The sequence below is a fragment of the Haliotis rufescens genome, unplaced genomic scaffold (genome assembly GCF_023055435.1).
Source record: "Haliotis rufescens isolate VD_foot unplaced genomic scaffold, xgHalRufe1.0.p SCAF_8, whole genome shotgun sequence".
NCBI lineage: Eukaryota > Metazoa > Mollusca > Gastropoda > Lepetellida > Haliotidae > Haliotis > Haliotis rufescens.
The window spans coordinates 19,797,330-19,818,256 of record NW_025964372.1 but is presented as its reverse complement, the minus strand read 5'-3'; the positions used below and the strand labels follow the sequence as shown (position 1 = coordinate 19,818,256).

Here is a 20,927-nt window from a genome sequence, read left to right as displayed (position 1 = left end):
AAGTAGCAGTCTCAGCGAATACAATCTAGAGCCAGGATACAATACTTCTTAATATACCATGAAGTGCAGAGGCAGCTTTCCCTGCAAGATTTCCAAGAGCTTCTCCTAATGACTTTAAATTCTATTTATCCACTCTTTTACACCATCCTTATCATTATTAAAAAGTACCAACAACAAATGAATAATAATTATATGTCCAGAGGAAAGGGAAAAGTGTAAAATCGAAAAATATAGAAATATATTTTCTCATGACATGAAAGAATAGTGTAAATATGTGGCCATGCTGCGTTGAAGACACAGTTCCTCTCTAAATTATAAACTAATAGTGAACGGTTTAGTAGCACGGTTTGTACTCGTCATAACTAATGTCGGTTTAATAATGCTAGCCCACTGATCATGAGGTACCATGCCGACAACAAGTACAATCTTTCAAAGTCTTTTAGTAAGAAGTGTTCCCGTTCTGCTCTCCAGATTCGGTCCTGTATTATACGAAATTTCCAGGGCAGATTTAGCATTGCCAAAAGTGTTTTACACCATTATCAGATTAGATGTTATCGCATATTATTATAACAATAGTGATAGTTTTTGTCTTTGTCTTCCTTCTCGTAAATGAAAATGATTTTATTACATATATTATCCTTCCAAGTGTTTGTATATATTAAGTTAATAATAGCAGTGAAAGGTTCCCTGTATCAATATTCTCAGTTATTGCGTTCCACATGTACATGTACACGCGGGAGCGGTCGAGTAGCCTAGTGGTTAAAGCGTTCGCTCGTCACGACAAAGACCCGGGTTCGATTACCGACATGGGTACAATGTGTGAAGCCCATTTCTGGTGTCCCCCGCCGTGATATTGCTGGAATATTGCTAAAAGCGGCGTAAAACCATACTCACTCACTCACTCACTCACTACATGTACGCGCATGAACAGAATCACAGAAACCACTTGAACATAATACCCTTCAGATTCAAATTAACTGTTTAAGCATCACTTTCAAATCTATTATATCATATTATATATCAACTGCTCGTATTTTGCTCTGCTATCTGCTGCAATAATAAAATGTTAAGGGTCGTGTCCAAACGATATTACCACATTAATACACGGAAAAAATATGTTGAGGTATAAAACTGGTGCTTAAGCTTTATGTTTAAGTCCCAAAAGGATCAGAGACTATTGATTATTTTAACTGAACATGTTTTGTCATGTATGACTTATGCCGCGATCTCAACATCTTAAAGTCTACACATGGGGTCTTGGAGAAATTTAATCGCAATGAAATCAAGCGTATCAGAAGAGAAATGTCGATCGTTTTGTGACACCATTAACGACTGTAAGTGATCAATCACATATACTTACTAGATAATATCGTCCGACACAAACACATTTCGATATTAAATGTACTTGATTAAATGATTCTCGTATCATTTCGCTTTGCTTATTAAATCTGAAACGTTTTCATTCTAAACAATTCAAACACAAGCTTAGGATACAAACATATTTAGGCATTAAAACCCGTTTAACTTATCGGGCAAGGATTAAACACTATTTACAACGTTGTTTCCAATTAGACGTCTTCTAGGAAAAGGAAGTGCCCACTTCTAATATAAAGAAAGAGATCATTAGATTACTTTATGCTATTTGAGTATCCCAATATCTTCAAAAGTCATTTTACAGACATTGAAAAATAATCATCGTTATTCCAATACAAAATATACATGCAATAAAGGATACGAGAAAATCGTTTTCTGTTGTGAGCGAAGACTCAACAAGAATGACAAATTATATGGAACTTTAATTTGAATGATAAAGGAAAACATTACGCATAAAACACTTGCATGTATAATAAATTATTATAAATACATTCGCCTGCATTCTGTGAAAGAGTATCCTTAGTTGTACAGATCTGAGTTTGAAGGCGAATAAGGTAAGACTGTTGTATGCTAGTAAGTGTGACCTAGAGGATTAAATTGAAACACCACTTGTAATATTGTTACTGTCAAGTACGATGTTACAAATTCACTTATAAGGACATATCCCTCTTTTAAGAATGCATGTAGTTCCCCCGGATAGTACCATATACGTGTGGATTTCAGGTTTGTGTATGTTGTCAGAATGTTTAAAAAGCTGTAATTCTGTATAAACTCCAGAAAAGTCATAGAATAAAACTTTAGACTTGGTTTAGTATTCAACTGAATTTATTCTGAATATCTACAATCCTTTAAAAAGCTTGCATATTATTGAATTGTTCACGGCGGCAATTACAGCAGATGGTGAAAGACTAAGAATTTCCTTTGTAAACACAGACTAGATCTAAAACTAACAAGAAAAAAGTGAGCGTGGCTCACTAATACCCCTGATCCGCCTAGTGTGTCAGTAGTTTGAAATTAAATAGCTAGGATAGGGTTAGGGTTTGAAAAATTCATTAAAAAAATGGAAAATTATTAAAACATTTTTTCTTTTGACTGCACCCCTCCATATGACACAGATTATATGTACTAAATTTCAGATGAATCCACTGAATAGTTTAAGAAAAATAGCGCGGACAAAGTTTTCGGACGGACGTTAGGGTTTGAAAAATTCATTAAAAAAATGGAAAATTAATCAAAACCATTTTTTCTTTTGACTGCACCCCTCCATATGACACAGATTATAAGTACTAAGTTTCAGATGAATCCACTGAATAGTTTAAGAGAAATCGAGCGGACAAACTTTTCGGACAGACGGACGGACGGACGGTACCTTGGTTTAACTATTTGTCCACCGAAAATGAAAATTCATAACATCGAATTTACTCAGGAACTGACTTTTAAATATTCTGAGGGTAACGTATGTCGGAGCGAGGATTATTTATATGTTTATGGAAACGTAATTATGTGAATTATCCCCTAAAACAAACATATCTGTTCATAACACAAGAGTATAGTCATTAGATTATATAAAGCTTCAACACACAACCAGCATGCATATCAACGTGTGAGGGAGTTAACCCACATGCTTAAGCATGTTTATAGTTTCACGTCATCTTCACAATCTTTTCAGTATACACCCTAAAGCCATTGGTAACTTAAAAAGCTGACAGCAATTCAATGCAGTGCGTCGAGGAAATCAGGGTTAACAAATACTCAGCGTAAACGGAAACCTTCAATGGTCTGTGGATAAGTAGATCTCCTCTCCATATGTGGTTGCTGCACACAAACGAGCCATTGCTGGCAATATGCCGCAGTTATATTACCCAACCATTGAAATAATTGCAATATTTTTGTCAAAATGGTAATCTTCCATTTACCTATGACCGAATATTTAAGAGCGTAAGAAACATAGGATAAATCTAAACCTTGTCATACACGATTTCAAAAGAAAATGTGTTACCTGTTGATCACCAAGTCTTTACAATGCATTGAACAAGGCTCTTGCAATTTCGTGGGGTGTAAAAAATGGGCTTTTTATTTTCTAAACCTTTATGCATTTTAAACACTTTTGAAAATATTTATCAGTTCACAAGGTTCTGATATGTGTCGCCGTAATCGAAGTCTACTATCAAAGTCATATTGTGTGGGTACGAGTCCTACTTACGACACATTTTTTCCTACTTTTTTTAAATCATTGATTTGCGTGTCAAAATATAAACAAAATACTTCTGTTAACTCTATGTTTACATTAATTGAGATAATGTAGAACCAGATAATTGTTGGGCGACCAATTCGTGAAAAATAATGGATCGTCTGAACGTCATATTAAACAGACGCGCCATCACTGGTTTTCAGTGATCCATTCATATATTTTTCTTTACTGCTTTGCTTTTTACATTTTCTCTGGCGTTGACGGTTTGAATTACAAATATAAGTGAAACAATGGGACCTTCAGTTAAGTAAAGACTTGTTGATATTTTTTGGATATTATTCGAAATCATTGGCAGTCTGCTGGAGTGACTTCATATTTTTTGCTTCTCCAGCCACAATTGCTAATATATTTGGGTATTAGACAAAAGGTAACTAACAATAATTTAATAATGTTCCCTATGGGGATTAGGGTTGGAATAGGTCCACAGTACCACTTGCTTGTAAAGCGGGGACCGTGTGGTCAGTATCTGACTGTTAATTTGCTTAGAATCGTCGTATTCCCGAAGACTTGGTACGTTGATTATGGCGTCAACCAGTGCTTTCCTTAGTCAGATTCGATTATTGACAGGTTGACGTGACATAGCTGCAAAATTTCTGTTTGTTTATTTGTTTGTTGGTGTGAAACGCAATTGGTACTCGACGACATGCAATTAACCAAGTCACCGAACCTGTCGCCTCTTCAAATGGTTTTATTCACTGCAAACTGAAAGGCAATAGGCCCATAGTTCAACGTTTTTACAAGGTATGGGTGTTTCTTCTTACTAACAATGCATGATGTATGTGCATGATGTATAAACGTCTTTGGAATATACTTGTTTCTGAATTGACGATAGAGTTTACACCCAAGCATAAAATGTGCTCATTTTCTACACATTAAGGTTACAAGATGTACAGATATTGTTAGACTTTTAAAATATAACTTTATAGATCTTTTAATCATAATATCCTGCTCTGAACTGCGCTAGCGATACTCGAAGTTTTTTTATTCAAACAGATATGAGATATTCTTCGAGTATAAATTGTTGTTTGAAGAGAGAATAGGTATATGTACATTTGCTATTTCTTAGTTTTTCTATCCACATTTGCTGAAAACAATATTTAGCTCTTTGGAGTAATAATGACATAAACATCTTGACATTTCCAACACCCTGATCCATCCATGCGTATCCAAGGTCTAAACTGAAAAGGGTGATTTTGATATTTGTTGCCCAATTATTTTTATTGCGTGAGTGACTGGCATTTTGATCCAGATAGAACAGCATGTTAGTTTTAACCAGCAATATATACAGCGCTTCAGCGAAAATATATACAATGGATATCTGCCACATTCCCCAAGTACAATACCATTTGGGGTGGAGGATCGAACCCCAATTACACGTTTACACGCATAAAAATGAACTTTTTCTACACACTCATATTTTCTATAACCCCATATTTCTGATTCATAAAGTAAAATTGGCATTATCTTTTAACAAAAACTTGAAAGTATAAATTACAAGGCAGATTATCATATTTTAACAAACTTTGTAGGATTGACATCAACACTTTCTTTGTTTTAACAGATGTAGATTCTAGATATTTATTCCAACTCAAAGTCCTAGTAAACAATATTCCAAGGTAAGTATAAGATGAAACTACCTCTATATGTGCGTCTTTGTATATCCATTTCTCTAATTTTGATAGTTTCCCACCGCTTTTAAAAACAAGAACTTTAGTTTTATTTAGGTTGACGGACAGTGACCACTAATCACAATAATTTTCCAAAATATTGATTTGACGTTGAATACCAATTACCGAATCAGAAAAAAGGACAACATCGTCAGCAAAAAGTAAAAGGAATATTTCTATTAGATCTGGATATAACTGGATGCCATTTTTAGATTTTGAGTTCATTATGAAGAAAGAGAACAAGATTGGGCTTAATACACAACCCTGACGCACTCCGAAAGGGCAATCAAACATACTTGTAAGGTTATTGCCATTGGTTCGTACACAAGCTTTAACTAATTCGTAAATGGCTTTTAATGATTCTTCAATCTTTGATGCCCACCCATGTTTACCAAATAAGTGCCAGAGTGTTTTTCTTTGAACGGAATCAAATGCCTTAGTGAAATCAACAAAACAAAACCCTGTTCTCGATGGCACTAATGTCTTATCTATGTGCTAAATCCTGTTGTTGTAGTTGCTCGTGTACACATCCACATCCAGTTGCGTAATATGTTGTTCTTTCATTTGTGAAATATCATTTTTTAGTTCAACAATATTGTCAGTTACTTTCTTTATGTCTCCTTGCACGTGTTTAAGTTCATCTTTCAATTGAGTGATGTCCTGTTTTATGAGTGTTTTCATGTTTCTAAGTTCCTCAATGATGTCACCTTAGTTTTATCAAGATGTTGTGGACTGATTGGTCCAGGGTTTAGTTCAACATCGCCGGAACACAGTAACAGTAAATTTACTGACACAGGTAGTTGAAACTGTTCACCCGACACGAGGAAATCACTGGACGCGTTGCTACTGCAGTCCGTGCATGACCTATATTGGAACATAGAACTTGCTGTGGCTATGTTATATCGTCCACAAAGGCCATCGGTGAATGTACAAACAGAATCCGAAAACACGATGTTATGAATAGCATCGAGAATGTAGGCTCGATTAGTAAGCTTACCATTCGGAAGTTCAGATCTGTGCAAAATGACCAGTGTGAGCGAGCGTCGTAGCGGGTAGCCATCTTGCCAATCTGTCTTGTCCCAGGTGGGGTGGGGTGACTTCCAATACGTTTTCTCCATGTTTCTATGTCGATCATGGCGTCTTATTTGCACACTTACGTTCCCGAAGCTTTCAGACGGTGTTGATACATAAAACTGCCCGCTTACCGTTTGTGAATACTTAGAACGTTACTAATTTCTTGTCAGCCTGAAGTAAACAACACACCTTGATGACCTTGACCTTGACCAGTCGCCTCTTACGACCACCATAGGTTGCAGGGGACCTATATATTCTATACCGGAATCTCAAAGAAATTGTTAAAATACTATGTATGATAATATAGTAAAGTTGTTCCGATAAAGTGGCTGATTTTCACGGGAAGCCCACATGGTAAAACCTGGTGCAAACCACAACAATAATTGTGTTCACAAAAGATATACCAATCTGTAGAGCAATCATGTCATTCCTTTCAGGTGGGTGTGCGGGTGTAGCACAGTGGCGGCCTTGCCTTGATCGTCCTCTGGGGTTTGTCTGGGGCATGTTTGATTGAAGCAACGGGGTACCCGCTAACTGAAGTTACAGGATTGTAAAATCGTCCATTCGTTGTCACAGTTGAGTCCCTCAGGCGAACAAGACGCATATGATCGTTTATGATCCCAGATTCGCCTTGGCGATCCAAGAAATTTAATATGTCTTGGCATTATTTGTTGTCTATTAGACGATGTTCTTCTCAGGCCAGGAACTATTACAATATGCTGAGACATATGTTTTTCGATTCTATTATTGTCTTGTCCTATAATTGATTTTGTTACATTTTACATGTTATGACAATTACACATCACCCAAAGAGCCACCTCGCTGATATCAGGAATGTTACAACTGTAAGCAATTACTTTTAGTTAACTTACTGTCGGTATTACAGGTTTTAGGTATCAAAACTGAGGCAAGATTATAATTTACGCAACTTGTGTAATGTTTGGTCGACACTGTTTCACAATGTATTTCCTTGGTAGTGGGACTCAACATATGCTCCTTGTTGTCCGAAACGTTAAAATTTGACTCAGAAACCACTGGAAAATAAGGTTTAAACATCACGCGTTCCAATAAGTTATGATACATGAATTTTCGTACCTATTTTTAATTACTCGGCCGTTTATGCAAAAAATGTAACATGAAATGGGAGCAAATTAAAGTTAAAATGAGTTAAATTTTGTGTCATGATACTTGAAATAAATAAATTTATGTATTTGCGAAAAAAAAACATGAGTTTTAAGTAAAGGAACATATTCTCGCCCATGGACCTGCCCATGGGCCTACAATGGGCCAATCTTCGAGTTTTTGAACAATTTTGTTTTAATTTTTTTTCCTTGGTATGTCCCCATGAAAACAGCATGTTTAATTCTGTAAATACCTTTGACCGAGACTGGGCAAAGACCGTAGAGTTTCTGGACATTTGGGTTTCAAGAATTATAATGGGACGTGTTCTACACATGTTCCCTATGGTCAATACGGGTACGAATAGGTTCACAGTACCACATGCATTGGTTCACATGCATGTAAAGCAAGGAACAGTGGTCAGGGTGTGTGACTTGCCCCGACGCCTTGGGACACCAATCATGCTTTCAATAGTTGCTTGCCTGATCCAGATTCGATTATTGATATAGCTAATTTAGCTGCAGAATTGTTGTTTGTTTGTTTGTTATATAACGTAATTGGGACACGACGACATGCAATTAACCAAGTCACCGAACCTGTCTACCCAACCCATACAGTCTCCTCTTACGACCATAATAGGTTGCTGGGGACCTACACATTCTTAACCGGAATCCCGACAAAAAAATAACACTATATAATACTAATACTATAGATGATCATGATAATAAAGTTAGTTTTAAAAACTGATTGATCCCTTATTGGTGACTTTCTCATCTTGTGACTGCGGGGCCTTACTATTACACATCCACGAATGTTACAACTATTGGCTCTTACATTTAGTTAACTTACTGACGGTAATACAGGATTTATTTTTATAAAAGGGTCATTTTATTATTTTACTTAACACATAAATCCATGAAATATTTCTAAAAAAGTATTGTTGACATGACGAAAGCGTAAAGGGGCCAGGATACACGCCAAAATGCAAAAGTATTAAGGGGTGATTTTCAGTTCTTGTCACTGCGTGGCCATGGCCCTGATGAATTTTGAAGCATTTTCGCAGTAACTCCAACAGTTCCTCTCGCTTACTGCTGACAATATAGAGATTGAAGTGAAAGTGTTTGTGGCGTCATGAGTAGCTTTTTGTAGTACATGCAGCACCATAATGTGAGCAGAGCACCCCTCTAAAATAATCAGGTACACTGAGTTGGTCTGTCGTTGTGACCGACGGTTCCACCGTAGCCGGCAGATCGACGGCCGTTGTTGAATAGAGCGACGTACATAATGGGGTTATTTCATTGGCACTGTCCTTGTAGAATGTTATTACACTTGGAGGATTTCTTTGCCCTGTGACGGACATTCCTCAAACTGTTGCGATATTGACCACGTCATAGCCAGGACACAGTTTTTTTAGTTCTGCACATTGTCCTGCCGAAGGGTGTGGTTCAAGGGTACAGCACATCTGTCATCTTTTGATCTCGCCGCTAACAATACCAGAATTCAGTACATAATATATGGATGTTATATCGTATTGAATTGACTTTACAGGTGAAGACTACGTGGTGGCACTGGCATATAGAGGCAAATACTCGTACATCAGGTACACAGCTGAAGAAACCGGGGGCCTGATGGAGATACAGTATCCACACTTCGTCTACAGAGCATCCATTGAAGTGCGTCCTTTCAGTGGTGGTTCACGCAGTGTAACCGATAAGATGAAAATCACTAGTGTTGTAGAAAATACAGCTGTCGTTGTAAGCGGAAGTGACGAAGATGTAAATATTCTGGTAGAAGCTGATGGTTTATTCTCTCCTCTTCCTGTATCTGTCCTTGGGACCAAGTACTTTGTACCTTCCAGTCTTGCACCTAACAGTTATTATCGATCCCTGCTACTGATAACTACACACAACATGAGCACTGATGTTAAAATATTCTTTCAAATGGGAAAAGGAAGTGTTTACGTTGTCAACTACGAATATGGTGACGGCGATACTCTGTCCATCAAACTTGATCCATATCAAACGTTGATGATACACACCCCACATGATCTGAATGGAACAGTAATTAACAGTGAACACAATGTGGCCGTCTACAGTGGTATAGACTATGCCTCGAAGTACACTGTGTATGACCAACTACTGCCTGTCAAGCACCACGGACAGGAGTATGTTGTTGCTGTAGATGACACCAAGCTGGAGCTGCAGATCATCAGTGAGCACAGCCACGTGCACATCACGTTCAGTACCGGGGCCACAGTCTCTAATGGTGAGCGTCGTCTCTATAACCGCACACTTGAACAGGGAGAGAGTCTTCACTTCACCACCACACGCCCGGTACTGGTGACACTCAGTAGAACAGATGGTTACAGCAGTGCCTTCACAACTGTACCACCTGTACACTCTTACGTCACACACAGGGGTGTTTGGCTTCAAGGTAACAATCTAAATTCAACATTAAAGATAATAACTGTGAAGACAGCGAGAGTGTTAATTAAAAACAAACAACTAAACGATCTTCTGACATGGATGGATGTACCGGGCAGCAGATACAAAGTTGGCACAGTGAAGTCAACCAAAGGGTATACATCTTATACATTCATTTCCAGCGACATCCCCTTCACAGGTCTGTCCTTTTATAATGGATCGGTCCATAACATCGGCTACAATTTGTCTGCAGAGGTAGCAGTGCAGTATACAGGTATGTGTCACAGTTTCTGTTATGATAATGGAATTATAGTTATCAACGAACAACGTTTTGAATACATTGATAAAGGTTTATGGCCTGTGTAGTTAGGACATGTGTGTAATGTTTTCATGGTGTGTCCAGTTGTCTACGGCGCCGTGTCATTTAGCTCACATACCATTATATTACTAAACTATTTTTAAAAGCGAAGTAAAGGGGCACTGATCTAAAGCAATTCTCCGGGACTGGTTGTTGCCTTTGTTATTGTTTTTTCCCGTGAGTACCCGGGTGATGTAGCAGAAATCAAAACTAGTTCGCGACCTGTGCTGCGCAAGTCGTAAGCGCATTTGTCACTTTTGATATTTGATAGTATAAGGGCGTATGGTCACAATGATCAACAAAATGAAATATTGGTTTGGAAATAATAAGGAAATGTAGGTATCTTTGTGGGTAGCATCGGTAATGATGACGACGTTTTGATAAGTCACTTGCTTGGTAATTGTGCGATTCTCGTTTACACTATTTTGACTTGCAACACAAATGAATATTTCTCCTGAGCATTGCTTATTCTATCGTGTTTATAATTTTACAGACAAAATGTGCAAAATTTTCACTTAGGAATTTTATTAAACGCCTAAATAATCAGTTATTTTACAAATCGACTGAAAAATAAGTCCATCCGTATTATTCTGACAAGTTGAACGAATTCCAAACATTTTTACGTTTAATATCATCACCAAGAGACTGAAAATGCTATGATGAAAAGTACATTTCTATATTGTTTGGCTTCTTATCCTACACAATAATTTATTGTGATGTTTTAGGCCCTTTTGATCGTCTTAATCAATTTTAGTCAATCTGTGAATGAAATGGACAGATTTTTCAGTGAAAATTACTGAAATATTTTCACATTTTATAAATTCCCTGAAAGAATCACATTTTACAAATTGACTGTAATATATTCACGCTTACAAAGGAAACGACTTGTGAAAATAACGTCTATCGCGCATCGAAGAATTTCCCAACCAAGACGTATGGGAACAAGAATGAATCTGTACAATGCTACAGCAAATGAGGGAAAGGAAAATGCAAATATCATAATTACAACTTACCAAATTTATGTGTATAATTTTAGGCAGCTTCCTTGTTCAAGGAATGAATCCGTGAATATCCACGCAAAGGAACAATATCCCACACGTCTGCATCTGTACAATGAAACTTATTCGATGTCACTTGTCTCTGTAACAATCAAATATTTTAAAATATATATCTCGTTTCGGGATATTATAACCCGTGTTCGTTTCTCAACTGATCACTTAGATTGTTTCAGGTGTTTCACATAGGTGTCAAGTCTCAAGGGTCGGCTGAGAAAGCCCACGTGACAACTATTTTCATAACGTCCGCGGTTCCTAAAAAAATCCATTGAGTTAGATAACAATGAGAAATCAGTCAGCGTATTATCGTAGTATCGTAATTAAGTATGTTGTTTTTACATCGGCACTTCACGCCATGAGTTTTATCCCTTTTTTTAGTAAACCTAGACATGTAAACACTCACTTTTGACATATCCATTGTACAAGATAACAGTGATTAATCAATCAACGTATTTTCTGTTAATCCTTTGATGACTAGGAACGATCCGTTGATTTACAAAAAAAGTATATCAACTGATCGTTCATCTCTTGCTGGGCTGCCACGTGCATATTATATTACACACATTTCACCTCACTACAAACCTGGATTTAGATTGAATAATTACCCCAGACACAATAAATGCCAAATGGGAACCTTTGTCGGGTAATCTGAGTGATGCTACCACTAATTGTACCTGTAATAAATGCATTAACTGAGCATCAAGTGAATGACGACAAATACACAAGTGCAGGGTTATACCAGAAAACGTGGATCACAACAGGGGAGTAGTAATCGTATTATCGACGCAATCCAAAATCCGAAAATACTTTCGCTGCATGAATACATTTTTATTATTAAACAATAACCATCTGGGGTATTTCCAAATGACGACATCCGATGAGCTCCGCCGTTCTTTTTGTCCGTTTGTTTAGACTGAAGGAATAAATTAATATGCGCCCTTTGTCGAAATCTTTATAGATCAATCAGTGTTCAAAAATGCGTAAAACAAATATTGCCTTCAAGTTTACAGACGGTAGCCCAGTCTCTTATCACGCTAAGTTGCGTTGCGTATCATCCGGGCACTCATGGGGAAAAAACAATAACAAAGGAAACAACCAGTCCCGGGGAATTGCTTTAGATTAGTGCCCCTTTAAAGACTCATTTCATTACAAATGGTCGAAAGCCAAACACAATTCTGTACTTGTGACAAATTTCTTTTTTGACCTATGCATGTAGGAAACTTGTCAAAGGATGGGGTCTCTTTGACTGTTGCCTTTTGATAATCTTTAACAACTTAATGTTGTAATAATCAAATTAAATCGTTTATTCTAATATATACATCTGTGCCAGAGACGACACTGGTATTTCTTCGTCTTTAATTCATTAATCATTAGGTTATCCAATACATAAACATTAACATATTAACATGCCCAACAGGTGAAAGTTACTTGATGGCAGTGGTGGAATACGGTCCCTCCTCTTATGATCGTCCCCTTATACTCGCCACTGCTGGGGAAACAGGAGGTCAGTGGCAGGTACAGGATCCTCTCGCCGGGCGTGTCTGGTCTCGGCGCTTCAATCCTTACAACACAGACTACTTTTATCCTAATACCACAACAACCAATGTAATGCTTGTGCATGTGAGAGATGAGGCTATTCAGATCAGTGGTGGAATGACCCATCACACATTATTCTCTCCCCTTCCTGTGTCCGCACTAGGCACCAAGTACATCATGTCTTCCTGTCTTCCTACTGACAACATGTACAGAAACACAGGGTTCATAGCAATCTTAGTGATAGCCACACACAGCAAGAAGACGGATGTTGACATTATCTTCAGATTGGAGGGCAACGTAACCTATGACGACAGAACGTACAGCAACGGGGACACCCTCAGTATGAGATTAGATAAGTATCAGACTTTCTCCTTAAACAGTTCATCTGATATGACCAGAACCATTGTTAAAACAACGGAAACAATAGCTGTCTACAGTGGAACATACGATATGACCTACAATGCCTTCTCTACCTACGAGCAGTTACTGCCTGTGAAACATTATGGAAGTGGGTATATTATCGCTATCCAAGATCCTTCTTACCATCGAATGCATAGGGTTACCCTGCCATACCAACTTCAAGTTGTTACTGGCCACAGTGACGCAAGCATCATGTTTAATAACGGTTCTTCCGTCTCTGTGGGTAAAGGTGGACTGTACCGTGAACAATGTGGAAGTTTTGAAACATTTTACTTCAACACCACAAGGCCAGCCATGGTCACATTGTGTACTATTGGGACCTATTATAATTTTCTTCCTGATGGGTTAATTGTAGTACCACCAGTGTCCCTCTACTCTAAACAAGCAACCCTAATAGCCCAAGCTACCAGGACAATATTGACAGATAAAGACAACAACAATGTACACGTTCACGAAACCTCAAGCACTCTCTCTACAGTTTTGAGTCCCTCAATCAAGTGGAAGGAAGTTCCAGGTACAAGATACAAAGTGGGAACATTACAAAGTGGTCAACACATAACAACAATTAGTTCAAATTCTTCCTTTGCTGTCCTTGGATACGGTAGATATGCCATATACAACGGAGGATACAATTTTAGGACATATCTTGATGCAGGTAGGTCTTTTGATGTACATTTATACGTAAAACTTAAAAGCCTACATTCCTTCGATGCATTATTTGTTTTATGTAGGTAGGTCCTTCAGTTCTTCACTTGGAGTCAACCTTCTCCTCAAGACACATGTCCATGTACCTACAGATGTGCAAGGGCAATTCTTTGAAGCAAGAATCAACAGAATTCGCATGGCCATTTGAGAACACACCTGACGTTGTAGGTCCAATGCCATGTGGTGATTTCGCACCGGAATGGTTTTCAAGTACTTAATGTGCCGATGCTCATAATATTAATCACTGGCTTGATTGATTCAGTCTAGATTATGTCTAGGCTAACGTTATACACCTGGAATATTGTTGTGTGTATTGAACAATAAACACAGTATGTACCGATTAAACTGGGGTCGGGTAGTCGATATCTGTGACTTTGCTGATTGTTATTGTGTCCTGAATACGGAGATCGTCGGTCGTTCTTTCAGTCACTGGTTTGCCTGTTCTAAGCATAATTATTTACAGGCTAACATATTGCTTATTGCAGCGTTAAGCAACTTATACTTACTCACTCTCTTATTGCCGTGTGACTGCGGAATTGTGTTAAAGGAGTTTAGATGAAAATAGTAGTTGGTCCCACAAACGCAACGTTGTCAATAATATGTAACAATCATTGTGCCTATTATTCGTATAAACGAAGCCAACTCACCCCTCTGTAATATATACTGCTCGGTATACTGCCATGCTTATGTCAGTTATCCAGACACTTCATACATTGAATTGCTTTGCTGATTCGTTCCAGAAACCTCCACGCTAGATGGAATTGTTGAAAACACGTTAAATACAGGTGATTCTTTTCAAGGTAAATGTGTGATGTTATTCCTTTTCCCGTCCGTCGTCCATCGTCTGCCATGTTTATCAACATTCTTCTTTGCCAATGAATATATATATAATATTATATTACCAATGTGTCAAAGGAGTTAAGAAAAAAATAGTAGGTCTCCACTAACAACTTTCTGAATAATGCGTAACAGTCATTGTGTCTACTATTTGTAGGTACTGAATACTGAAGTAATGTTCAAAGTGGCCTCAAACCAAACAAGCTCATACTTCTGTATGTTTTAACCTGTGTACTGCTCGGTATACTTCCATTCTTAAGTCATTTAGCCAGACACTCCTTACATTGAATACCTTCACTGATCATTCCAGCGACCTCTACGCCAGATGGAATTGGAAACAAGTTAAATACAGGGGGTTCCTTACAAGGTGAATGTTTAATGTTATTCCTTTTCTCGTCCGTCATCCACCATCTGCCATGTGTATCTACATTCTACTTTGCCTTGAAACTTATATTTATAAACATATATTGATGTATTCGTTACGCGGACCTGTTTCCGAGCTGATCATAAAAGTTACCACCATTATATCGTACAACTTAAACACAGATTTGCGATTGTTTTGTGAAACAAAGCCAAGGATTGATTATTAGCTGTCACAGACACGCTGGACTACCAGACTTTTATTAAGCAGACAGGGCATAATAACAAAGTTGTAAGTGATGTTCTTTCACTATCTTCTTCCCCAATGCTCAGCGGCATTTATACTGTTGATTTGTTATGTCTGAAACATGAACGACATTATTTCTGTGTCAAAAACAACAACGTTAATGTCAGTGAATAAAACGATAGTTGCCATGCCAACGACATCATCATTCAGTCACGTGATGAGTGCAAAACGCCATGTGTGTATATCTTGACATGTGGCCTTTAAGGAAATATTACAGTCCTTTTGATGTGTAAAAACATTTAATTATTCTAAAAATTATATTCATTTCAGCAGACAATCCGACCAACGCAGCACTGATCGTGGGAATAATCTGTGGGACTGTTATTGTGGCTCTCCTGGTCGCCTTTATATCATATGTATTCTACATGTAAGTGTTTATATTTGTAAGTGTTTATATGTTTAAAAACTGTAGTTAACTCAGATTTGTTTCCAAACGTGATCGTTCTTAACTCTTAAATAAGTCGATAACCACAACATTCAAATCGTCGAAACGTATTACAATCTCTTGAACAAGGGATATAGTTCCATGGATATACAACTTCTTTATTAAAATGAAAGCGGCGTTTTGGTGTTGATACTTACACCGGAACGTCGCTTTTATTGTAATAAAGAAGTTGTATATCCATAGAACTGTATCCCTTGTTCGTTATGCAAACTTCGAAAAGCCACTTAAAGACGTTATCTCTTAAACATGTTACTTAGCAATACCCTCTTAAAAAGTACGGGATACTTGGAAATAACTTAGAATTTCCAAACTTGTATGAGATCTAAGTTTCGAGTAATAATTGCATAATAACAATAACGAATTGGGAACACATTACAACCGGTAGTGAAGTATGAGAGTTGATGTTTTTGGATCAGTAGTGCGTACTACCACCACGTTTGTCAAACATTCATTCAATCAACGAGGCATACCGCGTATGAGACTCCCAATGGCGATTTGTGGTAGTGTGACTCACTCCTCTTGCAGTGCCTGGCCAAGTTCAGCCAACATGGTCGGCTACCTATGACGTTGACGCACACGTCTCCCTATCACGTCCCAGACGTGTTTAATGGGGGTAAGGTCTTGGCTCAGTATGTTGTCCTGTTGTACTCTCCGGTGACCCTTCCTTGCACAACATGGAGTGGGGTTCGTTCAGTCATAGTGATGCCACCCCCCAAAAAAACGACCCATCGCCAAGTCTGTCATGAGGTCTCAGGTTGACATAGGTTTAACGTTCATTTCGACGTCGCCAGACACGACCACACCTATCAAGGACGTGCAAGGTGAATCGGGACTCATCTGAACCCATGACACGTGACCAGCGACGATTACCCCAGTTTTGACGTTGTCTACCCCATTGACCTCTGTTGGCTAAATGACGATTTGTAAGTGGCGGCACAACACGTGGCTGCTGAGCATAGATGATGAGCTGCGTGTAGGCGATTTCTAATCGTTTGACCCGTACTCCAGTTGCCTGAAGTTTGCGGCAGCTTGATTCGCCGTTTGAGCTCGATTTTGTAGAGTCTGGTTTCGGATCAGTCGATCCTGTACTCTTGTCGTTGACCTCCTGGAACGCCCAGAAAGTTGACGATTGTCACATTTTGGGTGGCGCTACTGCGTGGGTCACGTGTTAACTGCGGGATACGTCTTTTCGTCACGTTTTAGACATAAACGTTCTTGCATAGGATGTTTGTCGTCAACACCTGTTCTTTTACTGGTATTAACATTTATATTTCATTATCCCCTCAATTTTTTAAGAGTATAGTTTATGAAAGTGATCGTCCATAACTACAATTCAGCAATTGGAAGACTAAGACTCCAAACAAAATAAAGTTAGTGCTGCTATGCATGCAGCCAGTAGCAGCATATATGACTGCTGTAAGTACATAAATGAGAACAAGCGACTGAGAGCATGAGGAATCAGCCACGTCACGCATTGTGACAATCTGAACCGAATTTATGTCGTCTGTAATGACAAACAGGGTGTCATTTGGACGTATTCTGTACCTCTATTCAAGATCACATGTACAGAAACAGCTCGCGATATCAGCGGTCTTATCCTGTCCCACCGGTAACATACATAGTTAATTGTGGAGTACACACAGACAGAATGAGATATGTGTGATACTATAGCGGTATCAGTCGTAGGGTATGTGCGTGATGAAACCCAATAATATTTTCGTGAACAAGGAAATTGATAGGATATAGAAACTATTTCATGCCCTTTTAAATATCATGTATCTGGCAGTAACAGATTTTAAATATGTCTGGTATCACAAGCATATGATTATTTCAGTTTTCTTGATATGAGTGTCTTAGGTACTATGAGTCATGTAAATATAGAAATCCTTTCTCAGTTACAGTTCTAGCTACCTTTTTATATTATTTGTTCAACCCCCCTCAAACATAAACCATAACAAACAGCCATTTAACTGAGCAAGCTTCTGCGTGATGAGTTTTATGATAGATTATTTCTCTCTCTAATACACCCTGTGCACTGCCTAACACTGTAGTCCAATCCCTTCCTCTTTCAAGTCCCTTTGTCTTTCTGGTCAGATAAGGTAATCAGCTAATCTGTACACTGGACACCTTAGAAGTTCTGGGGTCACTACACATATATTCTTTGAAGGATACAAGCGTATCTTATTCTGTTTATCATTGTGAATCTGAAGAAAATGATTTAATACTTTAATACTCGCTGTTTGCATGTATCTTACGTTGGATTAACTACGGTAATTTTTGTGACTGTTTCTCTTTTTAAGCCGCAGGAAGATGATGCCAGTTAAGAGAGCTGAAGCACAAGGCGCCGATGCTCCCTCGACCTCCAATATCTACACGGTGCCTGACAGTGTCGCTGAAGGAGTAGCAGATGAGGCCACCTACACGGAGATTACAACTAACTGCACACCTGTCGACGTTAGCATCGCTGACAGTTCTGCCATATATGTCAATTTCGAAGGCGGAAAATAACTCGAAACAATGCAAACATGAATTAGAACTGTTATAGAAACCGATTCTGAGACATTTAGCTGTCTTATTGTAAATACAGTAAACTACGGTTATAACGAACTCGAAGGAACCACTAACTTTAGTTTGTTATAACCGTAGTTCGTTATAAGCATATATACAGCATAACTATAGCAAATAGTCGGGACCAAAAAATCATTTCGTTATATCCGTCAGTTCGTTATAAGCGTGTTCGTTATAAACATACTTTACTGTAGATACATTCTCTCAAACACACTGAGTAAACATTCATGTTATAAATGTACATATGTTTTATTTTCATAAGGATAAATCTTAAGTCGTATTCATGTGACTTTTAAGAGTTTATTTAACAATTAGGACATGTATCAGAAGGCACAAAGAGCTTTGATTGTATTACATTTAATTTCAAAAGGTAAGTACTGTCGTATTAAGGTAATGAAATTGCATCTGCTACAATTTGAGTAAAGTACAAGGCATCAACCAGGACATGATTCACGGACATAGCTGCCCCCAACAACTGAAATTTATATAACACAGAATGAAACATTTCAATGTGTTCTTTGTCTTCAGGAACAATCTCTGACCGTGCCATTTAACTAATATGTTTTTAGAACTGTCAGATGAGGGAGTATTTATTGAACGGGTTCCAGACCAAATGTGGTTTTATTTATATCATCATGTAAAGTAGGATCATTCACAGTACCGCTACAACATGTTGAAGATGGAAACGGTTTCTTTGTTTCGATTTGCCAGTTGATTAAATCGGCATCTGTGAAAGGCTGCTTTCTCTCACCATAATTAATCAAAATTGTTTTTGTGTAAAGGAGTATCCCCGACCTCTACTCATTGGAAAAGGAAGAATGAATTTCGGAAACAACATTGTGAAGCCTCATTTTAGTTTTTAGGGTACCATTTCCCTCACTGGGCTACAATTGTGAATCTGGGTATCGATTTGACAGCAGTGGAGATTTTAATACTTTTTATTTTTGGGTGTAGCAACTTTGTATTATATTCGTTATGTTTGATTGTTTTATCATATTTTCACTGCTATACAATGACTTAATATTACATTTATTACATATGTTTTTTTAAGATAATACATTTTCAGCTAGTATTTGTAACCATATATTAAGAGGTTATGTAAAATGCTCAACATAAGACTTTTCAGCATGCTCAAACCAACTTGATTACAAACCAGTTATATATGGCGGTACTCGAGGAAGTCTTTATGAACTGGTCCCATCTGCATGTGTTGTTTTTGTAGATATTGCATTGTTGCGCGGATCGTTCACGATAAGGCTATTTGGTGTTAAGGGGCGTCCTTAAAGCATCTCTCTTTAAAAACACATTTCAAGTTGTTGTAGTGAGTATCCCTGACATCCATTTCAAGGAAAAGCACCGCACTGGGGTTAAATCGATATTATTATATAGTTATGTTTAATTCCAGAGTTTGCAGAGTTCTATACCCAAGCTGTGTGACTATATTGATGTAAGCGGGACAGAGCAACACTATAGCAGTCTCAAGCTAGATTTGTTTTTAAAGTTTTCTTAAATTGGTTACTTGAGTTACTAGTGTCAGTTTGACAGTGATTAAATTATGTCACATACGGTGATGTGGGAGGATAGCTTTAACTGACGGTTGAAGATGTTTAATTCTTGACTAATACGGCTGCTGACCTCCCTTCTGCTGGGTGTACTCTCACTAACACGGCTGATGTCTCCCCTTCTGCTGAGTGTACTCTCACTGACTAACACGACTAGCAACCTTTCATTGTATTTGACCATGTTTCTTATGATTATATTGTTTATTGTTTACTTATACGATTCAACATTTAAAATACATTCTAATGATTAACTCTTGTTATATTTATAGTTTTGTCATTTATTCATATATGCATATCTTTATATATGATATATTGGTATCTCTTTAATTTGCGAGAGGTTATTTCTAAATTTAAAGACCACCCCTTAAAAACATTAAATCACCTTGATGCTTTTGAGAGATGATTTGGTTTAAGATCTGATGTCTTCAAATTGTTGTCATTGATTGTCATTCCCATTTTAATATGCTAGAACCATAAATGTTTCTTAAATGTTTTATTTTCTTAGAATTAGCTTATTTACATCTTTCAATAAACTTCTTTGCAAAGTATGAAGCGGCGTTCATCATTTGTAACAGCTGCGGGGTACTGCAGACTCCTTACTTGTCTTGACTTGTACCATCATATATGCCTGTGTTTGTTCAGGTGAATAATTGACTTCCTCTGCGTGTGTTTGTGACAAGTGCCGCAGATGGGGCCATGCATCATCACTATTTGATAATGATTTAGAAACACATGCTCATCATAAAGACGAAAGCGTACAATGTATCTTTCTTTCAGCAGAGGTTTCTTGTGATTAAGGCAAAGGGCTGTGTCGCCTGTATGTTATTGGTATAAGATGAGGAAGATGAGGTTAGGTGTGTTGTGAT

The 20,927-nt window shown here is 37.8% G+C and overlaps 1 protein-coding gene across 1 annotated transcript in view; it reads left to right on the top strand.

Annotated features, from left to right (window-relative positions):
* Positions 1-19,438, top strand: part of LOC124128232 — a 33,795-nt gene extending 14,357 nt beyond the window's left edge. Inside the window, exons 3-7 of the mRNA XM_048388833.1 lie at positions 9,034-10,182; positions 12,739-13,932; positions 15,130-15,186; positions 15,757-15,853; positions 18,232-19,438. Coding sequence (XP_048244790.1) covers positions 9,034-10,182; positions 12,739-13,932; positions 15,130-15,186; positions 15,757-15,853; positions 18,232-18,439 — 2,705 coding nt within the window. The 3' untranslated portion in view covers positions 18,440-19,438. The remainder of the gene's footprint in view (positions 1-9,033; positions 10,183-12,738; positions 13,933-15,129; positions 15,187-15,756; positions 15,854-18,231) is intronic.
* Positions 19,439-20,927: the final 1,489 nt, after the last annotated feature.